The following is a 22,864-nucleotide window of genomic DNA, read 5'->3' as shown; positions in this document are numbered from 1 at the left end:
CCTGAGGTCTGACTCCAAGGGACTTTTCATGGTCCCAAGGCTCAACAAAGAAGCTATCCCTCCTCCTCCCCTTACCATGCATCCCACACCTGGAACAACCTACCCGAGACTCTCAAAACCGCCACCAGTCTAAGTTCTTTCAAAAGTAAAGCTGTCTAACATTTTAATTTGGTCTGTAATGGTTACATAGGCCTATAACTTATTTTATCTTTAACTGTTTATGCAATGTCTTTATGTTTAATGTATAACCCAGTTTACCTAATGTAATGCAATGTATTTAAATATAACGTATATCCCTGTCCACCTAATGTAACCATGTATCTGTCATTATAACTCTGTGCCCAGGACATACTTGAAACTCTCAATGTATTACTTCCTGGTAAAACATTTTATAAATAAATACTTATCACACAATATGAAACCTGTTTTTGTAACTATTAAAATGTAGGAATAGTAAAGAGGAATACATACTTGACTGTTTAGTGCATCAGTACGATAATCTCTTGTGAAAACACCACACAGTGCTATGCCATTTGGCATATCTTTGGTAAATTGATAAGATACAGTGGCCACCACTTGGTTCACAAGAGCCTATTAATTCAAACAAATGCATTAAATGAATAACAATAACAGATATGCATACACACTGGAAATATCTATAGAGTCATGGTTTAGTTGTAAGAATTCTGCTCGATTTGTGTCGAGTTTTGCTGCCAGTTCAGATTTTCCAGGTTGCCTGCCCTTTCTGCTCAAACTGGCCATTTTGTGTACTGGCAGGCTGCTATATAAAGCTGCAGTTCCTGGAGGGAGTCGCCAAGCAAAGTTCTAAATGTTTACAGCTCTTGTTGATCTTTGCAATTACACTATACCCTTTTGCCTGTTTTGATTCCTCTGTTGCTGACCCTGGACCGTGACCCCGACCTCGCTGATTTCTGCCTGCCTGACCTCTGCCTGTCTCCTGGACTTTGCAACACTGCCACCAGCCCTGACCTATGCCTGTCTCCTGGATTTTGCAACTCTGCCAACAGCCCTGACCGCTGCCTGTCACGGTAGACCAGAAATTTTAACACATAAATTATCTGGATCCTTTGATTGAGCAAAATAAGAGATAAAATAAATTATCATTTATTTACAGAATGAACACACACACGATTATTTGTAAAAAAAACATTTAAAATACACTTACTGGGACGGGGCAAAACAAAATCTTCTATTTCCGGAACGAACTGTTTAGAAATAGAGTCTCTAGGCACAATTCCCCAGGAGCGGGAGTTGCACACAAATAGAGCTGAAAACAGTCTTTAGACACTGGCGCCGCTCGCAACCAATGTTTCTCCTCCAAAGCTGCTTACTTCGTTCTACCACCGTAGAATTGGTTTTGGATTCCTTAGTTCTTACGAACTCTTGACTTGGGTTACGATATTATAAAGTTTAAAATCCAGCTTAGACGAATCTGACTCCCGATCGGCTGCAGGGAATCTTATACCATACAAAATACCTATCTGTAACCTCTGCAGCGAATCTCCTCAGTGAGAATAATATTCTCATCTATCCCAGGGTTGCCCATACTTGGCAAACCTGGCAGAGGGGCTTCTTAGTTTGCTAAAGGCATGCGCGAACCTCGCACCTCTGCCGCTTAGCATACCAGAGCCACCCCCCTTACCTGGCGACATTTTGTCTGGGCTGGACGGACATCTGGGCCATTTGCCTGGACATTTGCTAAGATGGGGATACTTTCATTCATAAATTTTTATATAACTTTATAAAAATTGCATTATAACCTTTTTTAATGATTTTACTCCCCCAGCGCTCACAGCAAATCTCAGCGAGCTAGGACATTCCTAGCAGAAGTTATCTAAAAGCCGGGCGCTGTGCTGCGTTCTCCTGGGTTTTAAAACCATTTTTCCTTTGCGCTGTTACAGGAAAACACTGCTATTTAAATAAATTTTACAGTAGAAAAAACATTATTCTCGCCACCTTATACCTGGCGAGAGACACAGATATTTTTATTAAAAGCACAGTGTTGCGGCCAATACTGGGTTGCCGAGCTGACAGTCTACAATCCCCATTAAGGCTCTGGGGCACCCAGCCTGACATAATACCTTGCCTGGGTACCCCTTCACCGTCACACTGCCAGCTTACCGACTATGGATACTCTTACAGAACTCTGTCCCTGGGCTCTGGTCGGTTAATTTGCATCCCTACCTCAGCCCTGCAGGTCCGCTTTCTGATTTGAGATGATCACCATCACATTTTGCTAGGCCAAACATGAACCCCGCTGAGGTAGCGCAAGCCCTATCTCTCCAAAGGGAACTACTCGGAGATCATGAGATACGCCTTGTCCAGCAAAACCAACAGGTGGCACTAATTTCTAGCCAACTTCAGGACATCATCATCTGGCTGGATACATTACAGGTGGGTTCTACCCCTGCACCACCATTGCTGGCAGCGTCTCCAGCGCCAGCTCTCATCCCCTATGCCCAGGGAACCACGGATCCCGACGCCTCTATGTAACGGAGGGAACCCTATGACATGTAGTGGATTTTTGAATCAGTGTTCGATCCAGTTCGAACTCCAGCCCTCCATGTTCTTCCCCCATCGATCCAGGGTAGCATACATGATTTCACTACTGACAGATGAGGCTTTGGCCTGGGCATCTCCTCTGGGAAAATGAATCCCCACTGATTGACAACGTTGACTTTCTCCAAGCATTCAAAAGAGTTTTTGACACTCCTGGTCGCGGGTTCTCTGCTTCTGCTGTGCTCCTTCGAATCCGGCAAGGAACCTGCACTGTGGGCCAGTATGCCATTGAATTCTGTACCCTTGCTGCGGAGATGGGCTGGAACAATGAAGCTCTGCTGGCAGCATTTTGGCAAGGCCTTTTTGAGTGTTTAAAGGACAAACTGACTTGCCAGGACACCCCCAAGGACCTGGAGGAATTAAATGCTCTCTGTATCTGAGTGGATCTCCGGATGCAAGAATGACAGACCAAGCGAGACCGGCCCTCAAAAACCCCAATAATTCGGCTTGGCCCCCACATTCAGACTCCTCTTTCTACACCTCTATCAGAGGAGGAACCAATGCAATTAGGTGATACCAAATTACCCAAACAGGAGAGAACTAGGAGATGTGTCAGGGGGGCTGTGTCTGTACTGTGGACTCAAAGGTCATCTTACCCGAAATTGTCCTAAATCGGGAAACACTAGTGCCCAGCCAAGATAGAGGAATATTCTTTGGGCATTTCTTTTATTCCTCCTCTGTCACAACCTTCATGGCTGCTCCTGCCGGTTTCACTCTCCTGGGCACCAGCTTCCATCTTCACTCAGGCTTTGTGGATTCAGGTGCCAAAGGGAATTTCATTGACCACGCATTTGCGGAACTCCACTCTGTTCCTCTCCGTACAGGGAGATTCCGTTGCCAGTAGTGGCTATTGATCGAAGACCTCTAATAGCTGGGACCATCACCCTCAAGGCTAAGCCTTTGCTGGTTACGGTTGGAGCACTTCACAAAAATACACTGTAATTCTATGTTAGTTGCTCTCCCTCGACTCCAGTGGTCCTAAGACTTCCCTAATTGCGGCACCACAACCCTAAGACCAATTGGGCAACCAATCATGTGACAGCCTGGGGACAACATTGCCATGGATTCTGTCTCCCAGGGTCTCGAACTATCTCCGAGGTTCAGCTACCAACAGAGACTTCCTTGTCATGCCTGCCAGTTTCTTACCAGGACTTTGCAGATGTATCCGACAACAAACAGGCAGAGGAGTTACCACCACACTGACCTTATGATTGTGCAATCGACCTGCTTCCAAGGGCTATCCCTCCATGAGACTGCACTTACCCCTTTTCGGAACCAGAAACTGAGGCTATGTGTGAATACATTTCAGAGAACCTTCAGCGTAGGTTTATCCGCAAATCAAGTTCTCATGCTGTTGCAGGTTTCTTCTTTGTTTCCAAAAAAGACAGTTGTCTCAGGCCATGTATCGATTACAGAGGCCTAAATAAAATCACTGTAAAAAAATCGGTATCCTCGACCCCTCATTCCTGAACTGTTAGACCACTTATGCAAGGCCATGATCTTCACCAAACTGGATCTCCGAGGAGCTTACAATTTAATTCGGATCAGAGAGGGTGATGAGTGGAAGACAGCCTTTAATACCCGTGATGGCCACTACAAATACCTAGCCATGCCATTCGGCTTATGCGACGCATCAGCCGTATTAAAAAATATGTCATCAATGAGATCTTCAGGGATTTATTGACCAATTTTTTCGTAGTGTATATGGACGATATCCTTATTTTTTCCAATTCTTTGTCTGAACATTGGGCACAGGTTAGACAGGTCCTTCAAAGACTTCTGGATCACTCCCTCTTTGCCAAGCTCGAGAAATGTCAGTTGGAACAAAAGAAGATTTCCTTCCTTCGGTATTTCATCTCTTCCCGTGGGTTTGAGATGGATCGTGCGAAAGTATCGGTAGTACTGGATTGACCTTTACCGATAGGCCTTAAACCAATTCAACGATTTCTTGGGTTTGTCAACTACTATCAGCGTTTTATCAGGAACTTCTCTAAGGTGGTTGCACCCATTACGGCTCTTACAAAGAAAGGGGCGAATCATAAGATATGGCCCTCTGAGGCTCTTTTAGCTTTCGAGAAGCTCAAGTCTTTTCGTCCGCATTTGTGCTGATCCATCCAGATCCTATGAAACCATTCGTGCTTGAAGTAGACGCATCTGACGGCAACCGGAGCCGTCCTTTCTCAAAGAAAGGATTTTCAGAGGAAACTCCACCCCTGTGCCTTCTTTTCTAAAACAAAATTCTGCCGCAGAAAGAAATTATGATGTTGGAAATCGTGAACTTCTGGCTCTAGAAGAATGAAGACATTTGCTTGAGGGGGTCAACTTCTCCGATCACAATCCTTACAGATCACAAGAACCTTGAGCAAGGTGGGCTCTCTTCTTCACTCGGTTCAACTTTGTGATCTCTTATAGTCCAGGATCCAAGTACTGTAGTGCCGACGAGTATTCTAAAACCAATCTGGGGCAATCACCAAATAGACCCAGGTACATACTGGGTACATGCTGAAAACATGCTGGGTAAATGCTGCAACATTTCTGCAGACAGACTAATGGCCCATCGGATTAACAGCGGGGGTCCCTGGCAATCCCATTCAAACTGAATGGGACTGCCAGGGACCCCTAATATGGTAATCCGATGGGCCATTAGTCTCTGCAGAAATGTCACTGAAATGTTTGCAGCATGTATGCAGCATGTACCTGGATCTTGTTGGTTATAGCCCCAGATTTTCCAAGGCAAGTTTAAGGCATGTGTTAGAATACTCGTCGGCGCACCTGTACGTTAAGGCAGATGATCTGTCCAGGCAATTTGCTCATGACGGTTCCGAGGAGATAGAGCAGGAGCCCATCATTCCATCTTCACAGATTATCTCTGCCGTATCATCTTCACTTCTGCTCCAAATTTCACAGGCTCAGGCAGAGGATCCCAGGTAAACGTCCACATGTTCATCTAAACTATTTCCCCCCCCAATTTCGAAGTGTGGTGATGCAATGGGGCCATAACTCCAAGACAGCGGGTGAACAGGGGTACAGGAAGACGTGATTTACTCGAATGAATCTTTTTGTGGCCAGAGATCAGGCATGAAGGACTTTTTGGCAGCCTGAGTTATAAGGCGCCCAGACTAAGGTGCAGAGGATGTTACCATGTGGGCTACTCCAACCCTTACCAGTTCCCGCCCATCCGTGGACCCAGATATCCATTGATTTTATCGTGGAACTGCCACCCTCCAGGGGTATGACTACCATACTAGTAGTAGACGATCGAGTCACAAGCCAAGCCCTTTTTGTTGCCCTGCTGCCCTTCCTTATTCCAGTCCTCTCTCTGGAGTCCCTGCAGTGGATGATACGATCAAAGAACTTCAATCACTCTGGAAGAAGATTCAGACCAATATGACCAAAGCTGCACTCCATCAAAAAACCCAGACGGATAAATGTCGATGACCACCTCCCCCGTTTCAAGTGGGAGATCACGTTTGGCTGGCTACAAAAAATATCCGACTGAAACTGCCCTCTTTCAAACTCAGCCCAAGTTCTTTGGACCTTACAAAATTCTGATACAGGTCAATCCGGTGGCATTCAAACTGGAACGTCCGGATAACTTAAGGATACATAAGGATCCAGAGTTACACATCTCCCTGCTCAAACTGTTCATCCAGAATGCTTTCTCTCCTCTTATTCTCTCTCTTCCTAGACCATTTCTCGTGGATGGCCAGGAGAAATTTGAAGTACGCCAGGTACTGGATTCCCATAGAACCCGTGTCAGGCTTCAATACTTGGTCCATTGGAAGGGTTATGGACCCAAAGAGAATTCATGGATCAAATCTGGGGATGTCCATGCCCCAAGACAGGTCTGGGCATTTCATCGGAAATTCCCTGTCAAACTGGCTTAGATCACCCGGAGGTCTAGCCTAGAGAGGGGGGTACTGTAAGGATTCTGCGTGCCAGGTTTTGCTGCCAGTTCAGGTTTTCCAGGTTGCCTGCCCTTTCTGCTCAAACTGGGAATTTTGTGCACTGGCAGCCTGCTATATAAAGCTGCAGTTCCTGATGGGTGTCGCCGAGCAAAGTTCTAAACGTTTGCAGCTCTTGTTGATCTTTGCAGTCACGCTATACTGTTTTGCCTGTTTTGACTCCCCTGTTGCTGACCCCAGACCGTGACCTTGACTTCGCTGCTTTCTGCCTGCCCTGACCTCTGCCTGTCTCCTGGACTTTGCAACTCTGCCGCCAGCCCTGGCACCTGCATGCTTACTGACTACGTATACTCTTACAGGACTCTGTCCCTGGGTTCTGGTTGGTTTATTTGCATCCTTACTTCAGCCCTGGGGGTCCACTTCCTGATTTGAGATGAGCATGTCACATTAGTTGTGCTAGAATTCTACAACAAAACTAGAGGGGATGTGCAAATATTTTGCTCAAGTTAGAAAGACACAAAAAAATATGCCTATTTGCAGATTATATTTGAGGACATTGCAAATTGCAACACAGAAGTAAATGGCCTCCTTTATATACTAAGCCCTTAACATGGCCCTTTATATACTAAGATTAAGAGAAGATCCTCCAGGCAAAATCATTAACTTTTATTAATTACGACAGACAGTTGCCGGTTATGTCTTTCTATACTACTATTTTTTGATGTGCATACTGTACCTTATCCTTTTTTTATTGTTACAGTACCTTTATATACTGACTATTTTGCAGAACTCTGGCAAAAGAGGAAAAATGTCACAGTAATCTTGCAAACATATTGCATTTAAGTCTATTTTCGTGTATTCCTAGAGCAATGTGAACTTTCACAAAATAGAGCAGAAAATTGTGATTTATTTTTTAAAGCAAGTTTGAAGACATCCATATAACTGTGGACAAACCTATAGTTACTTATTTGAAGAGGACAGGAATTGCAGGGGAATTAGACTAAATGAGCAGAGAGGGCTGAAAGAGTATCTCAGTGAATTACATCTCTGAATGCAGGGCAGCCTGGTTTAACCTTTGAGAGCAAGAGGGGCCACAACACCAGAGTGCCTTGGGTCGTCCGGTATTCGTAATCAATTGACCGCTTCTCCAAAGTGGATACATGATCGCTCTGTCACATATGATGGAACAGAAGTAGAAGAGTCCCCAAGTCTCTCTTTCGTTTCTCATCAGTGAAGGAGCACGGGACGTGATCTCCCATAGCAAAACAAGCACTTTTTATTTTTAACATCACTGCAACATAGTAGCTATGTCTCAGGGCACTCAAATGTTTAAATCCCTGGGTCAGCTCCTTGTGACCTTGGTCAAGACACTTCATCTCTCTCTGCCTCAGGCACCAAGACTACATTGTCAGCTCTACAGGGCAACACCTAAGTGTTACTTTAAAGGTTTATGTACAGTGCTGTGAATATTATGTTTAGGGAGGATAACATGTCCCTTAAGGGCCACCACATTATAAGATGAATGAGAAAAGGAGCCACTTGATACAATACCACAATAATAACACATAATACAATAATTACAGAAGCTCTACCTTTGTAGGCGCAACATACACAACAACACCTTCATTGCCTTCTTTCAAGATTTTCTCCATGCAGTAGTAGGAGGCATATGTTTTTCCTGAAGATGTTGGGGCGACAATCACTGCAGACTCATTATTGTCAACCACGTCAAGAAGCTCTCGCTGTTAGTGAAACAGAAATGTGTCTGTTACAGTACTTGCACTGCTGCATTGCAATCTGGCCACTGATCATTTTTTGTGAATGGTAATATTAAACTGAAACACCTCCAGGTAATTTTTTCTTAATCAAACTCCTAACAATTGTAGTTTCAGTGATTGCGTGTCTGATGTGATTAAAATGGTGGCACATTGTTGTCTGTTCTGATGTAACGTGTCAGTGGGAACAAAAATGGCTGTTACATTTGTATCTATAGATCAATATGCCTTAAGGTGCACTAATGGCATAGCAAAATGCTATGGTGTAGAGCGGGCACTACCGACATCAATGGGATTTTCCATGTACTGTATTAGTGCCTGGTGGGCCCTATCACACGTGAATCAATAATTCCCCAAATCTTAGCACTGTTTCTAGGACAATAGTATAAAGATACATGTTCAAAGCTGACATAAGGTCTACTAGCACAGTTTAAAATAAATAAATCTGCAGGAAATTCTGACTGTTAACTTGGTTGTTAAAGCAGCAATACTACTTTTCAACTTTTAAAAAATTATTATTTTTTATATGTAAAGCATGGGACAATGTATAATTCTACATTGTTACCGAAACTGGCAATCGTTTGGTGATTCAGTCAGGGTAACTCAACAGCATGAGATATGAATGTAATTTTGAATCCAAATATGTGTTAAATGCAGGAAGTGACCAAAAACCATTGCTTTACCATTACTGTGTACACATGAAAAAGACACGTGCTCTTTTTGAAAGATTTGTACAGACTAAAACTGTACATCTCTGTGGTTGGTTCTTGAAGATCAATACTTCTACAACTATGCACAGCTTTGATTGATGTGATTTTTTTAATTGACATTTTTGTAAGGTAAAAGCTATCACTTTGCCTGGCAATTCAATGATGTCAGTGCTTCTTACATCTTGATCCTGAGAAGCAACTATTTAATTACCTGCCACGTGTCTGGTATAAAATGTTGCACTCTTGGGTCAGGATCAGTTCTCTCCTCTCTCAACAAGTAAGGACCCATGTACTGCATCTGGAAACGAGCGGAGCCAACTCCAACTGAATATTTGATCTCTCTCTTCTCATCTTCCACGTTGGTTTCCTGTCAGTTTTTCAATTTGATGTTTATTTCTACTTATTATTTCATTTCAATATTACATTTATATTGCTAGAAAGGCATGTGGGATATTTGATTTTGGCCCATAGTTAATAAGTGGTGTTTTTTCATAAGAAACCTTCTGGGGCAGCCGCAAGAAGTGAATAGGTAGTAAGGTGACTAAGTTCTGGAAAAAGTATTAGGGAATAGAACCACTTAATAAATATGCAACAAATATATATGATAGACAGCACTCAATTTGGATGAAGATGAAAGATAAGCGGTGCACAAAGGAACAAGGAGGAACCCAAATTCCTCCACATAAATAGGATCAGGCCTCCTGTGAGCCACTCAGGTAACGCACCACACGTCCCTAGACACAGGAGAAAGTGGGCTACAACATAATCAGTGTATTCAGCCCCTCACTTGAGCTATATTTATTAAGCAAAGTAAACACTATAGGGAAAGTTCCCAGCACTCTTGAATGAAATAATGAAAAAAATGGGAATAAGACAAATTGATTTTATTTGACCCCCCGAAATGTCGCCCCCCTTATTCTCCTACATCCTTTTCCCCCATCTCTCCTTTCCCCCCATCTCTCCTTTCTCCCACCCTTCCCTTACGCTGTGTTTCTACCTCCCCTCGTGTTGCCATTTAGTACATTGTGGTTCATCACACGAGTATACATTTGCAGTATTTGTCATATATACCCACAGTGTGTTTTGATTGATTGCTGTTTTGTGTTATCAATTTTTTTCATATTAAAATCAATTTGGCTTATTTCCTTTCTTTCATTATTTCATTTAAGAGTGCTAGGAACTTTCCCAATATTGTTTACTTTGCTTAATAAATATAGCTCAGGAGAAAGTGGGCTACAACATAATCAGTGTATTCAGCCCTTCACTTCTTATCACAATGAGCTAATTTATTTCGTAATCACATTATTTTTTATTGGCGCTATATTGATGATCTTATTTTGGTGTGGGATGGGGATTTAGATTCACTGCTCACATTTATCAATACACTTAATACTAACAACTATAATTTACATTTCACATATACACAGAACATTCATCACATAGATTACCTAGATATGACACTGTTTATTGATAATGAAAAAAAGATCCAGACGGATATTTTTCGCAAACCTCAGTCCAAAAATGCTCTTCTGTGTGCAACTAGCTGTCATCCCCCTGCCTTGATTAAGAGCATACCCAAGGCCCAGTTTATCCGGCTTAAACGGATTTGTTCAAATAATGAAATGTTTTTGACTCGTTCCCGCGAAATGGCGGATAATTTTAGAGAAAGAGGTTATAAGGATGCAGATATTGTCAGGGCATTTGAGTATGCAGACTCTTTAGACAGAGAGGAAATGATCAAATCCAAACTACATAGAAAAAAGAAGCGATACAACTATGAGGATAATTCCTTGTGTCCATCTTTTCTTTCAATATACAATAGACAGTCTAAAGCTATCAAAGACATTTTTCAAAAACATTGGAAAATACATTTCTTGGACAAGGACATTGCATCCCTTATACAGGGTGGACCACGATTTATTTCTAAAAAATCAAAAACTTTAAGTTCTCATCTTTCACCGAGTTTGTTCAATTTTAGATCTTACAGATCTCAATTAAGTAATATTCCAAAAGGCTTTTTCCCCTGTGGGCGGTGCTCGGTTTGCAAATATGCCAAACCCATTAAAAACATTTCTACTTGTGATGGCAATCGTCGTATTGGTAGTTTTATGAACTGCCATACCAGTTATGTGATTTACCATTTACAATGTGGATGTAAAATGTCATACATTGGTTGGACTATCAGGCCCGTGAGAGTAAGAGTTCAAGAACAATTAGACTTATTTTAAAGAAGGACTTATTACACCCAGTGTCACGACATTTTTCATCTTGTAAACTTGGGGATATTTCCAAATTTTCTTTCTCAGGATTGGAACATGTTGATATCCACCCTAGAGGGGGAGATAGAATAAACAAACTTAACATGAGAGAAATGTATTGGATTCATGCTATGAACACGTTACATCCCACTGGCATTAATGTTGAGTGGGATCTTAAGCACTTTTTAGTTTGATGTATATATATATATATATATATATATATATATATATATATATATATATATTTTACGTATATGACTGTGCTTTATTATTCATTATTATGTGTTAATATTAATATTGGTTTATTATTTATATGGATTTTTAATATAGTTTTTGTTACTCTGTGCACATATTTATTATTCTTTTTGTTGTTTTTATATATAATAATTAAGGGTTTCATTATTTATTATTATTTTTTATTTTTTATTATTTATATATATTTATTTACACTTATTTATGATTCTGGATCCTCCATTTTCTATCATAGTTTATAAGTTGCACATTAACTTCATATTATGTATGTATTTGAGATTCGCGATTTCTTACTTTGCATATTTTGTATTATATGTATGTTGCCTTTTCTGCTACATTGATACTGGTAACTGTTTTATACATTGTTGGTTCATGTATCAAGACGGCAGTATTATGTTTGTTTTTAACCTTTTTTTGTGTCTTTTAAATGTCATGTTCTACTGCAATAGATATTGTCCTTAGTGATCCCTCATAAGTGAGTACCATTATGGGGTTAATATGTAAATTCTCCATTTTGGGTGTAATTAGCCCATTATTCTTCTGGTGGGCTAGATTTTTTATGCAATTTGATACGCCCATTTACTATCTTTGTCTCACTATATAAGCATCACTGTGGGCAGTACCAGATACTCTTTCACAAAGTCCCTACCTGCGGACGAAACGCGTCAGAGTTTTTTCTTTGTAGCAGAACACTTTTTGGTGTATATGCACTCATTAAACAGCCTTTTTAATTGATTGCGTGTGGATTCCTGTTTTCGTGCCCGGACGGCAGCTGTGAACCGCCTGAATACCCCTATTCCTGTTTACTGTCAGGGTGGGCCTGCGGGTAGAATCTGATGAAGAGTAGCCGCGTTGATAGGGTCCTTGTACAGGGGTTCCATAAAGCTGGGTATAATTACCCCTATATCCCAGAAGCCCTTATGAGTGCGGTGGACGCACACAGGGATGAGTGGGTGCGAGCAGCTGTTCTGGAATAGATGGCTCTGAAATGCCGTAGCGGGGCCCTTTACAGGGAAAATAGGGCTGGGTATTTGGTCAAGGTCTGGCAAGTGGGCAGAAATATTCACCTGGATAGGGTATAATATGTGTGACGGTTCAGGGGATTCATGCTTCCCAATGTCTCCCTGTCACCCCTGTTCCCTCTGCCTCTGACCTGCCTCCCTCGCCTCCTCATCCATCTGTCCCTTCTTCCTCCCGCACCCGTTCCTCTGCGGCGTTTCCGGACACGCGTCCAGCTGTCACTCGCGTTCCCCACGAGGTGCGCACACCTCTCCAGGCACCAGATTCCCTTCGCGGCACTCACAGCTCGCGGCGTCCCTCTATTTCCCCACCTGCCACATTACCTCCTTCGGTCTCTTCCCCTGCTCTCTCGCTTTCCTTGACGAGCACCCCCGTGGCGCGATGCTCCTCACGCTCCCTGTCACACACTGTATGCGCGCATCCAACCCTTACAGAAGGCGCGCGCACACGCTCCAGGTATAGGCCTTCCAAGAGCCCTGGCGTACAAGCCATATCCCTGTGTGATTCACCTGTCTCCTCCCTTGCTCCTTCTGACCTATCCCTGCAACCTCTCACTCAACCCTCTGCTCCTCATCCCTCTCCCATTGGTCCTCCTCCCTCTCCTTTATAATCCCTGTCTGTCCTCTAGCTCATTGCTCTGCATAGCTTCTTGTGACCCCTGTGTGTGCAGTCTCTATGCTTGGCTCTCCTGTCTTTTTCAGCGCTGGTTCCTGTCCCTGCTTACCTTTGGATCTCCCTGGCTTGAACTCTGCTTTGAATTGGATTACCCTGCTTTCTCCTGCCCTTGAACCCTGCATTCGGATACTACTACGCTGCCTTCTCCAATCCTTGAACACTGGCTTACGGACATCACCATGCTGCTCTCTATAACCCCTGAACTCTGGCACACGGACATTACTATCCAAACTCTGGCATCCTGGACGTTGCAAATATGTGTTAACCCTTTCTCAACAGGCCCGGCAACGCATTACCACACTCTGGGCAAGCCCTCACTGCTGTGGGTGCGTGTTATAACCTTACCCACCTCAGTACTGGGGACTGGCCAGGTCTGCGGGCATACAGGCGTTACAATATGTCAGTGAACACGGCAGATAAAGATTCTATTTGGTAACAGTACCGGACGGTGAGGGCAGACATGTCAGAAAGTGGCAAAAAATATGGCGCACAGCCAAAGAGAGTGGGTCAAGTGGAAAAATAAAAATATTTTATTATTGTCAGAAAGCCTGATCTAGATCATGCCTATTAAAAGAGCAGGAGCGGTACTGCACAATGAGTAAGGGAGGTAACAGAGCAGGAAATGTGCTGCACAGGGTGAAGGGTCCTCCTGTCTAGGAGACACCAGTTATGCCAAGGTTATGTTATGCACTGTTACTATTCGCACTTTATTGTTTTGTTATTTTTGTAATTCTGTGTTTGCCAGCACAATTTATTTGTGGTGCATAAATTATGCTCCTTATGCGTGGCCGTGAGGTGTTTTCACCAGAGGGAGGATGTAGCCTACTGCCCCTGGCTATACTTTTCTTTGGCCTCAACACTATAAGTCTTGATAGAAACAGGCAGTGTTGGGGTTAAACTCCTGCACATGGCCTAGCTTGCAGTTGCAGCCTGGACAGCTACAATGTTACTCTATCCAGGTGCAGACCTACCGGCAGTTTGGAGTGTCATGCCTGGGGAGGGTACTGACTGGGTCACATGCAGATGGTGTGATGCCTGTCAGTACCTGCACCTGCCTTGTTATGGGGCTGGATTACAAACCCCTCCCCCAGGTTTAAAAGCTAGCACTCCACCAAATTGTGTTGTCTGTCTTCCCTCCCTCAGTGGAGTGGGAGTGCTTCCACCTTGCCCCATCAGGGGTTTAGGGGGCTATGGAGGGGGTCTTGGGCCTCAAGCCCCTTGGGTCTGCTCCAGGGGTCAGGAGAGAGAATGGAAGCTGCAATAAAAAAACAGTTGTATCATCCCTGGACTATATGAGTCAGTGCTTGATGAGTGTCTGTGGGGAGAATCCATGTCCTTGGCAGGAGCCCTGTGGGCTGGAGGTGCTGCACCATTGGACTAGAAGCTGAAGCCTGAACTGTTGCCCCTCCCCAGTACTATCAGCGAAGACTCACTCCTCCTGTGAACAATAGGTATGCACCTCAGCACACCATGTGACTACCAAATCTCCCTTGGGGGGCGGGGGGGAGGTGTTACAGTAATATAGATTTTTTTTATTGAAATAAAAAGTAAATACATTAAAGCATCTCTATATACATGCACACTGTAGCTATTTATATCTATAGATACACGCTCAGCTGTCTCCCCACTATAAATACACAAACTCTTCAGCCCCTCTCTGTACACACAAACACACACTGCAGCTTTACACACACACACACACACACACACACACACACACACACACACACACACACACACACACACACACACACACACACACACACACACACACACACACACACACACACACACACACACACACACACACACACACACACACACACACACACACACACACACACACAGCAGCTCTACACACACATACAAACTGTCGCTCTACAGCAGGGGTGAGCAAACTTTTTAGGCCGAGCCCCCCTTTTCAACCATGAAATTTCTCGGGCCCCCCTGCCTAATGTAATCAAAATCACATGAAAAAAAAAACCTTTATTGAACGGTACACAATGTAAATACAAATATGACTAAATACTTATATATTTCAACAGCTCGCTTTTGCAAAATTAGGCTGCGTCCACGCTGCCACTGAGAGCGGTGACATCACCAACTCCAAGCATGAGCACAGGGTGCCCTGCATAATTTTGCAAGCACCAGCGGGGGTGTGGATCGGGGCTATTTATGTGTGTGGCTGTGTGTGTGTGCATTGACTGCTGCTGAGCGCGCTCCAACATCAATTTTGTTTGTCTCCCCAAACGCCAAGCTTGGGAGAGTGTACGTGCACAAATGCAATCCTTTTTGGGGGGGGGGGGGAGGGGGCATTCATCCTCCTCTTTGCTACCTCCCTTCCCTCTTCCCCCCCCCCTTTTTTTCCCATCCCCTCCCTTTTTTCCTTCACCCATTTGCCTTTTTATTCTCCCTGCTCTTTGGCTTGCTGTCCCCAGTGTCATCCACACTCCTACCTACAGTATTATGTATGATTTATTTATTTCCGTTTTCAATGTTGTGTTTTCATTTTTATTTTTAAATTATTTCTGTACATTCATATTATGATTGATGTAATGGCAGCCTACCCTTTTCCTTGCAGAGGATCGCAGCGAAGCAGGTTGCCAGCAGAGGAGAGCAGGGCCACAGCGCTATTACAGGGCAGACACCGGAAGGAGGGGCATTTGACGTCACAGCGCTGGGACATGCTCCTCCCCCATACCGCCGAAGCCCCCGTGCGTGCACACACCATCATGTGGCCAAAACCTGCACTATCCTGTTCGGCCGCCCGCGCACAGCTTTTTCGCCCTCCCACGCACAGCGCCTGCTGGCCAGCGCACTCCAGGTTTCACCGCACGCCACATGTGCCCCCCTAGATAATCTTGCGCCCACCAGTTTGCGCACTGATGCATTCAAACACCCACACACAATCACAACACAGACACAGCCCACATACTCAATCACAACACACACAGAATACACACTCATATCACAACAAACACACACACCACACAGACACAACACACACACACTCAATCACAACACACACACAACAAACACACTCAATCACAACACACACAGACACATAACACATACTCAATTACAACCAACACAGACACAACACACACTCAATCAAAACACCCACAATTACAACCAACACAAACACAACACACACACTCAATCCCAACACCCACACACACACTCAACACACACAATCACAACCAACACAGACACAACATACAATCATAAAAGTCAAACACTTTCATCTGGGTCCCCCATGTGCTTCTGCAAACAGACAGGAGGAGGAGGGGTTGTCTGTGTGCAGTGAAGGCCCCGTCCCCGCAGCAAGCAACAGAAGAGAGAAGCAGCAAGGAGCTTGAGCTTCTTGGCCGCTGTGCACAGCATCTGCCCTCCCCCAGGTTTTAAAGCATACCACCTGCGCCCCCCCCCTAAATAATCTTGCGCCTACCCAGTTTTTGCACCGCTGCTCTACACACACATACACACACACACACACACTACTGCTCTACACACACATTCTGCAGACAGACCTACACACACACACACACACACACAAACTCTGCAGCTCAAATACAAACTCTGTAGACAGACACACACAAAGTGCTACTGCACACACACACACACACACACACACAAACTCTGCAGTCAGACATGCACAAATTCTGCTGCTACACACAAAACAAAATACAGGCATACCCCGCATTAACGTACGCAATGGGACCGGAGCATGTATGTAAAGTGAAAATGTACTTAAAGTGAAGCACTACCTTTTTCCCCACTTTTGATGCACGTACTGTACGGCAATCATCATATATGTGCATAACTGATGTAAATAACGCATGTATAACAGGCTCTATAGTCTCCCCGCTTGCGCACAGCTTCGGTACAGGGAGGGAGCCGGTATTGCTGTTCAGGACGTGCTGACAGGCGCATGCGTGAGCTGCTGTTTGCCTATTGAGCGAAATGTACTTACTCGCGAGTGTACTTAAAGTGAGTGTCCTTAAAGCGGGGTATGCCTGTATGCAGACAGATGCAAACACAAACTCAAATAAAAAACACACTCTGCAGACAGCAGCACAAACTCTCCCTCCTCAATGTGTCCTGTGCGGAGCTCTCTGCAGGGAGGGGGGAAGTATCTGCCTGGCTTCTACTTCCTGTCCAATCACCTCCCTTGTCTGAGAACTGTTTTGACAAGGGACAGCTGACTGGCTGGAAATTAATACTTGGCAAGGTGCAAAAAATTCCGAGGCATTACTGAATGAGTAATGCCTGGGATTTTAACCAATCAGAGAACAGGGATTTCAATAATGCCCGGAATTTAACAACTTTAGCCTATACAGGCGGTCCTCGCTTATCCGACGGAATGCGTCCCACCAACCACCGTCGGATAACGGACCGTTGGATTGCAGGTCAATGTTATTCAGCGGGGGCAACCATCAGATAAACGGATAATGTGTCTGGTGGCGGCAGATAAGGCATCTGTTGGTAAGCAAGAACTCACTGTAATTCCCAATAAATTATTTGTTACTTTCAAAAATAAAAAAAATGCTGTCAAAAATAAAAAAAATGCTATTACGTAAAACAAGGAAACATAGAGTAGAAACAATTTTTTGCTTATTGACTTAAAAGTATTATTGTACTGACTACCTTAGATGACTTCAGGGAACGTGCCAAATTCTCAAACCCCAGATATTTAAGGTATTTCGCTATTTTTTTTTGATCCTTCCTCTGCAACATCTCCTGATGTTTGCTTAGTATTGTCTGTATCTTCTTCATTATTTCTACAGCAATATTTATATCTCTCTGTTCTTTTGCTAAATGAGAAAATGAAAAAATAATACAGTACATCTTTGGTTATATTATTTCCAAAAAGACATAATAAAATGCATATGAGATATAGATCCCTATTTCTTCTATTCTACATATTTCATATACATGTGAATGTAACTAAAACATGGATGCAGCCATTAAGAAAGCGTGAGCTTCAAGTTAAAATGAACAAATGCAAGGCACAATGTTCCAGAAATTCTTGATATCCTCTAGAAAATTGTAGTTATCTCCCTGCAGTTCCCATTCTCCAGTGATCAGCGGGGTCACTTTAGAAACATACTGTATAAAACAAAAAAAGGGGCTCAAAGAAAAAATAAAACACAAAATGAGTACCAATAAGTCAAATGTATAAAGAGCACATCAAATGCTCATAACATTACAAATGAATTAAAAAGTTCACATAAATCTAAACATCCGTTGAACAAAAAAACCACAGAGGGCAAAGGTCTTGTGAAAAACAGGCAGCCTTGGGTGTGCCGGATCCGTCTGGTGACAGCACCTCCTCCTGTACAGGATCCTACTATGTTGGATAACATAACAGGACCCCATGCAATAATACACACAATTATAATAATGATAATAATAATAATAACAGTTTACTGCATGCATAAGAAGAATAACAATATACTGTCCCCACCAACAAGGCCACGCACGGCCGTACCCTCACAGTGTCCTCCAATTCAATGTCCCCCTTTGGTGGATTATCTCCCCAAAGTACTGAGGGCCCTTGGGCTCCTAACCACCCTGGTGTCCACAAGCAGCAACCCACCCAAATGTGTGAGACGGCGCTACCCACAACTACCATGTGCAAAGTTGGTGCACTTGATGATACCTGCCAGGTACTCCAACACCCGGTAGCGCCACAATAGAAAGATGGGATCCACTGATCCAGCGATGGTTGTTGTCAATGACGACAACCGCCTCCACGTGGGTGACCTCCCAAGTGGATGGTATCACCCCTGAAGATAGTCTCTAATCTGTTTTTTGATCTGGTCCCAGACAATGGATCACCACTTCGCAGCCGTGTCCTGGCTGTGTCCCTCACACTGGTGATACAGAGTCAGTGTCCCTAACTACTGGGCCTCTCCCTGCAGCGACCACAAGTTGAGAGGTGTCGGGGCCTAGCTGGGGCATAAGGGGGTCTCTGGTCTCTAAGAGTCGCTGGGTCTCTATGGGGGTCACAGACGCCCTGCACCTACACACCCTACCGCTTCATCGTCCCAGCTCTGACTGGCGTGCTCCTATCACACAAAATGTATCCATTTGGGGAAGCAGGGAATCCTGGCAGTCCTATTGGCTAAGCCTGCTCATGTGCTGCTGCAGCCCCTATGCATGATGGGGCTTTTAGTCCCCACGGAGTCCTTCATAGCTATGGCTGCCTCGCATGCCTACACTGTGCATGCGCGATAACAGCCAAGATGGCGGCATCCTGCAAGGGGAGTCGCTGGTAGCCTACGTCAACCTGGTCGCCTGCCAGAACCTCCCCATGCTCCCCACCAGCATCCGCTGCCAGAAGCAGCTGCAGCCAGAGGTAGGGGGCGGACGGGGGACCAAGGGGGACCCAGGCTATTTTCTCCCCCTGGTGATAGGACCAACATCCCCGCTTGGGTACAGTGTAACACATATATAACTATAACCACACAATGAGTTATATAATTTAAAAAATGCAGTATCATATGTATCTTATCACATGAATCGGCTTTACATCAAGTTATACAAGCAGCAAACCCAACCAAATGTGTGAGAAAGCAATGCCCACAACTACTGTGTGTAATGTTGGTGCACTTTTTGATACCTGCTGGGTACTCCAGTACCCGGTAGTGCCACAATGGAAAAATGGGATCCACTTATTCACATGGGGTGACCTCCCACGTGGATGGTATCACCATTGAAGATAGTCTCTGATCTGTAAATTAATCTGGTAACAGACCACCGGATCACCAGTTCGCTGCCACGTCCTGGCTGTGTCCATCACACTGGTGCTACAGGGGCAGTGTCCCTAACTACTGGGCCTGTCCCTGCAGTGACAACAAGCTAAGGGGAGTTGGGGCCTAGTTGGGGCCTAAGGGAGTCTCTGGCCTAGGGCAGGGGTCACAGACGCCCTGCACCTACACACCCTACCCCTTCCTCGTCCCAGCTCCGACTGGTGTGCTCCTAGTGAGTGAAATGTATCTATTTGGGGAAGCATGGAATCCTGGAAGTCTGTGACAGGGTAAACAAAAGCCACCAGTTATATGCCTGGAAAACCTATGTCTAGTCTGCAGTGCAGCACTGACTAGGTTAACTTCAGCTGGGAACCTCAGGACAATTAGTTGGATCCCAGCTGCCTAATCAAGGTATGTTAAAACCCAGGCTGTAGACACATGGAGGCTGTTGATGAGAGAGGAGTAAGCTGCTAAAGTGATTCCTGAAAACAAGGTCTGAGAAGCAAAGTAGTGAAACTGTGAACTGTCTGTACCCTGCATAGAATAAGGGTATCTGCATATATATAAACTGTCTGCTAAAGAGAAACGGTTTTGTTCGGTTTGCTGAAGGAAAAGCCATTTTCGTTTAGTGCTGAAAAAGAGCTATTTTTGTTTTGTGTGCTGTATATTTTTCAAGGCAAAATAAAACAGCCTTGTCAAGAAACCCACGTGTGTAGTTGCATGTACCCTGCAACACAGTCCTATTGGCTAAGCCTGCTCATGTGCTGCTGCAGCCCCTATGCATGATGGGGCTTGTAGTCCCTATGGAGCCCTTAACTGCTATGGCCACCTCATGCTCTTACACTGCGCATGCATGGTATCTCGTGCATGCGTGATCATAGCCAAGATGGCGGCGTCCTGCAAGGGGAGCCGCCGGTAGCCTGGGGCGGGTCCAGGAGGGGATGTAGCTCTGGGGGATACTAACCCAGGGTATATGAGCGGGCAACAAACTTGGAAAATGGGAGACGGGGCTGGGGAAGGGAAACCCTCACTACTGCTTGGAAAGGTAGTGATGGTGCTACAATCTGGGGTGATATATGAGCGGGCACCCTTCGGGCAGAGTCTCTGGCAGGTAAATGACCTGAGGGGCATCTTCTGGGCATATCTCCTGCCTGATGGCCAGTAACACAACACTCCCTTGGTGAGCGTTGTCATATTTTCTACTGATGATCCTGACGTTGCTCACACCAGGTGATCTTTTCACTTGGTCGCGGACAATGAACATCGACGTGAGGGCAGGGACTCCTCTCACTGTGACCATGAGTCGCAAAGGTTACCGGAGCTCTAAGGCCCACTCGTGGACCTGTTGTTTGCGAGGGCGTAAACATGGTGTTTGATTGGTTTACAAATTTGACTGCTGAGTAGGGCACACCAGGTCTGAGATCTCAGCAGTGCGTCCAATTGTAACGCACTTTTCCCCCACCCCTGGCAGATATTGTGGCTCTGGTGTATGTGGTGCATTACATGCGGCTCACAGGAGAAATGAGCCTCTGCTGCTTGGAACCTGGGGTGTGCCTGATCTGTCTGGTGACAGCGCCTCCACCTGTACGGGATCCTACTGTTGGATAACCCCGTTACAGAACCACATGCAATAATACACACACTGATAATAATAGTGTCCCTAACTACTGGGCCTGTCCCTGCAGTGACCACTAGCTGAGGGGAGTCAGGGCCTATCTGGAGTTTAAGGGAGTCTCTGGCCTATTGCAGTTGTCACAGACGCCCTACACCTACACACCCTACCCCTTCCTCATCCCAGCTCTGACTGTCGTGATCCTAGCACACGCAATGTATCTATTTGGGGAAGCAGGGAATCCTGGCAGTCCTATTGGCTAAGCCTGCTCATGTGCTGCTGCAGCCCCTATGCATGATGGGGCTTGTAGTCCCCATGGAGCCCTTCCCTGCTATGGCTGCCTCACGATCCTACACTGCGCATGCGTGGCATCTCGTGCATGCGCGATCATAGCCAAGATGGCCATGCCCTGCAAGGGGAGCCGCCAGCAGCCTCCGGCGACCGGGTCACCTGCCGTAACCTCACCACACTCCCCCCCAGCCTCTGCTGCCAGATGCAGCTGCAGCCACAGGTAGGGGGCAGACAGGGGACCTAGGGTGGACCGAGGCTATACTCCTGGTGAAAGAACCAACATCCCCGCTTGGACACAGTGTAACACATATATAACTTTAACCACACAATGAGTTACATAATAAAAACAAATGCAGTATCATATGTATCTTATCACATGAATCAGCTTTACATCAAGTTATACATCTCGGTAAACATGACTATGACCGACTTGACTTTACTGCGAGACCACTGCTGAGCCTTATAATGGGGTGCCCCAAAAGAATCATAGGATACCTGGTTGGGAGGGTACCTAGCACCTAGCATGTTGTTTCTGGGTGTTTAGGTACTTGTATTTGTTTTATTCTTGTGTATTTTTGACATTCATGCTTTTGTTTTAGTGTGACCATTGACTGCTATAGTTGCTTATCATGCCCATATTATATGGGTATGATGTACTACTATGCCACTCAATGGGTACAGGGTGGGTATAGTGGGTCCGGGGTGGGAGGTTAGGCCTCCCGGGTGGGTTGTGGGTCAGGGTGGGTTAACCCCTTAATTACTATAGCGGTTATTAACTGCTAAGGCGATAAAGGTGTTAGGGGCCATTAGATTGTATTTTATTATGTATTGTTGCTGGCATCAGAGGACATGGCCCTGCAGTATGCTGACGAGGATGCCCTACATGTAGGCAGGGGTAAGTAGAACTGTTTTTATTTAATTTATTTATGCTGGCTAGCTAATTTTGTGTTTAATAATGGGCAAATAATTTATTATCCATATCTGGATAATAGTTGGTTATTTCACACATTACTGCGTCACACATCACACAG

The 22,864-nt window shown here is 44.8% G+C and overlaps 1 protein-coding gene across 1 annotated transcript in view; it reads right to left on the bottom strand.

Annotated features, from left to right (window-relative positions):
• Positions 1-471: 471 nt before the first annotated feature.
• Positions 472-22,864, bottom strand: part of LOC142481027 (putative ATP-dependent RNA helicase DDX60) — a gene marked incomplete at both ends in the record, with an annotated part of 34,207 nt that continues 11,814 nt past the window's right edge. Inside the window, 4 exons of the mRNA XM_075582728.1 lie at positions 472-591; positions 8,078-8,227; positions 9,182-9,337; positions 17,823-17,989. Of these exons, the coding sequence (XP_075438843.1) occupies positions 472-591; positions 8,078-8,227; positions 9,182-9,337; positions 17,823-17,989 (593 nt within the window). The remainder of the gene's footprint in view (positions 592-8,077; positions 8,228-9,181; positions 9,338-17,822; positions 17,990-22,864) is intronic.

The sequence above is a fragment of the Ascaphus truei genome, unplaced genomic scaffold (genome assembly GCF_040206685.1).
Source record: "Ascaphus truei isolate aAscTru1 unplaced genomic scaffold, aAscTru1.hap1 HAP1_SCAFFOLD_2429, whole genome shotgun sequence".
NCBI classification, from domain to species: domain Eukaryota; kingdom Metazoa; phylum Chordata; class Amphibia; order Anura; family Ascaphidae; genus Ascaphus; species Ascaphus truei.
Note: the sequence above shows the minus strand (reverse complement) of the source record. Positions and strands in the feature narration are given on the sequence as shown.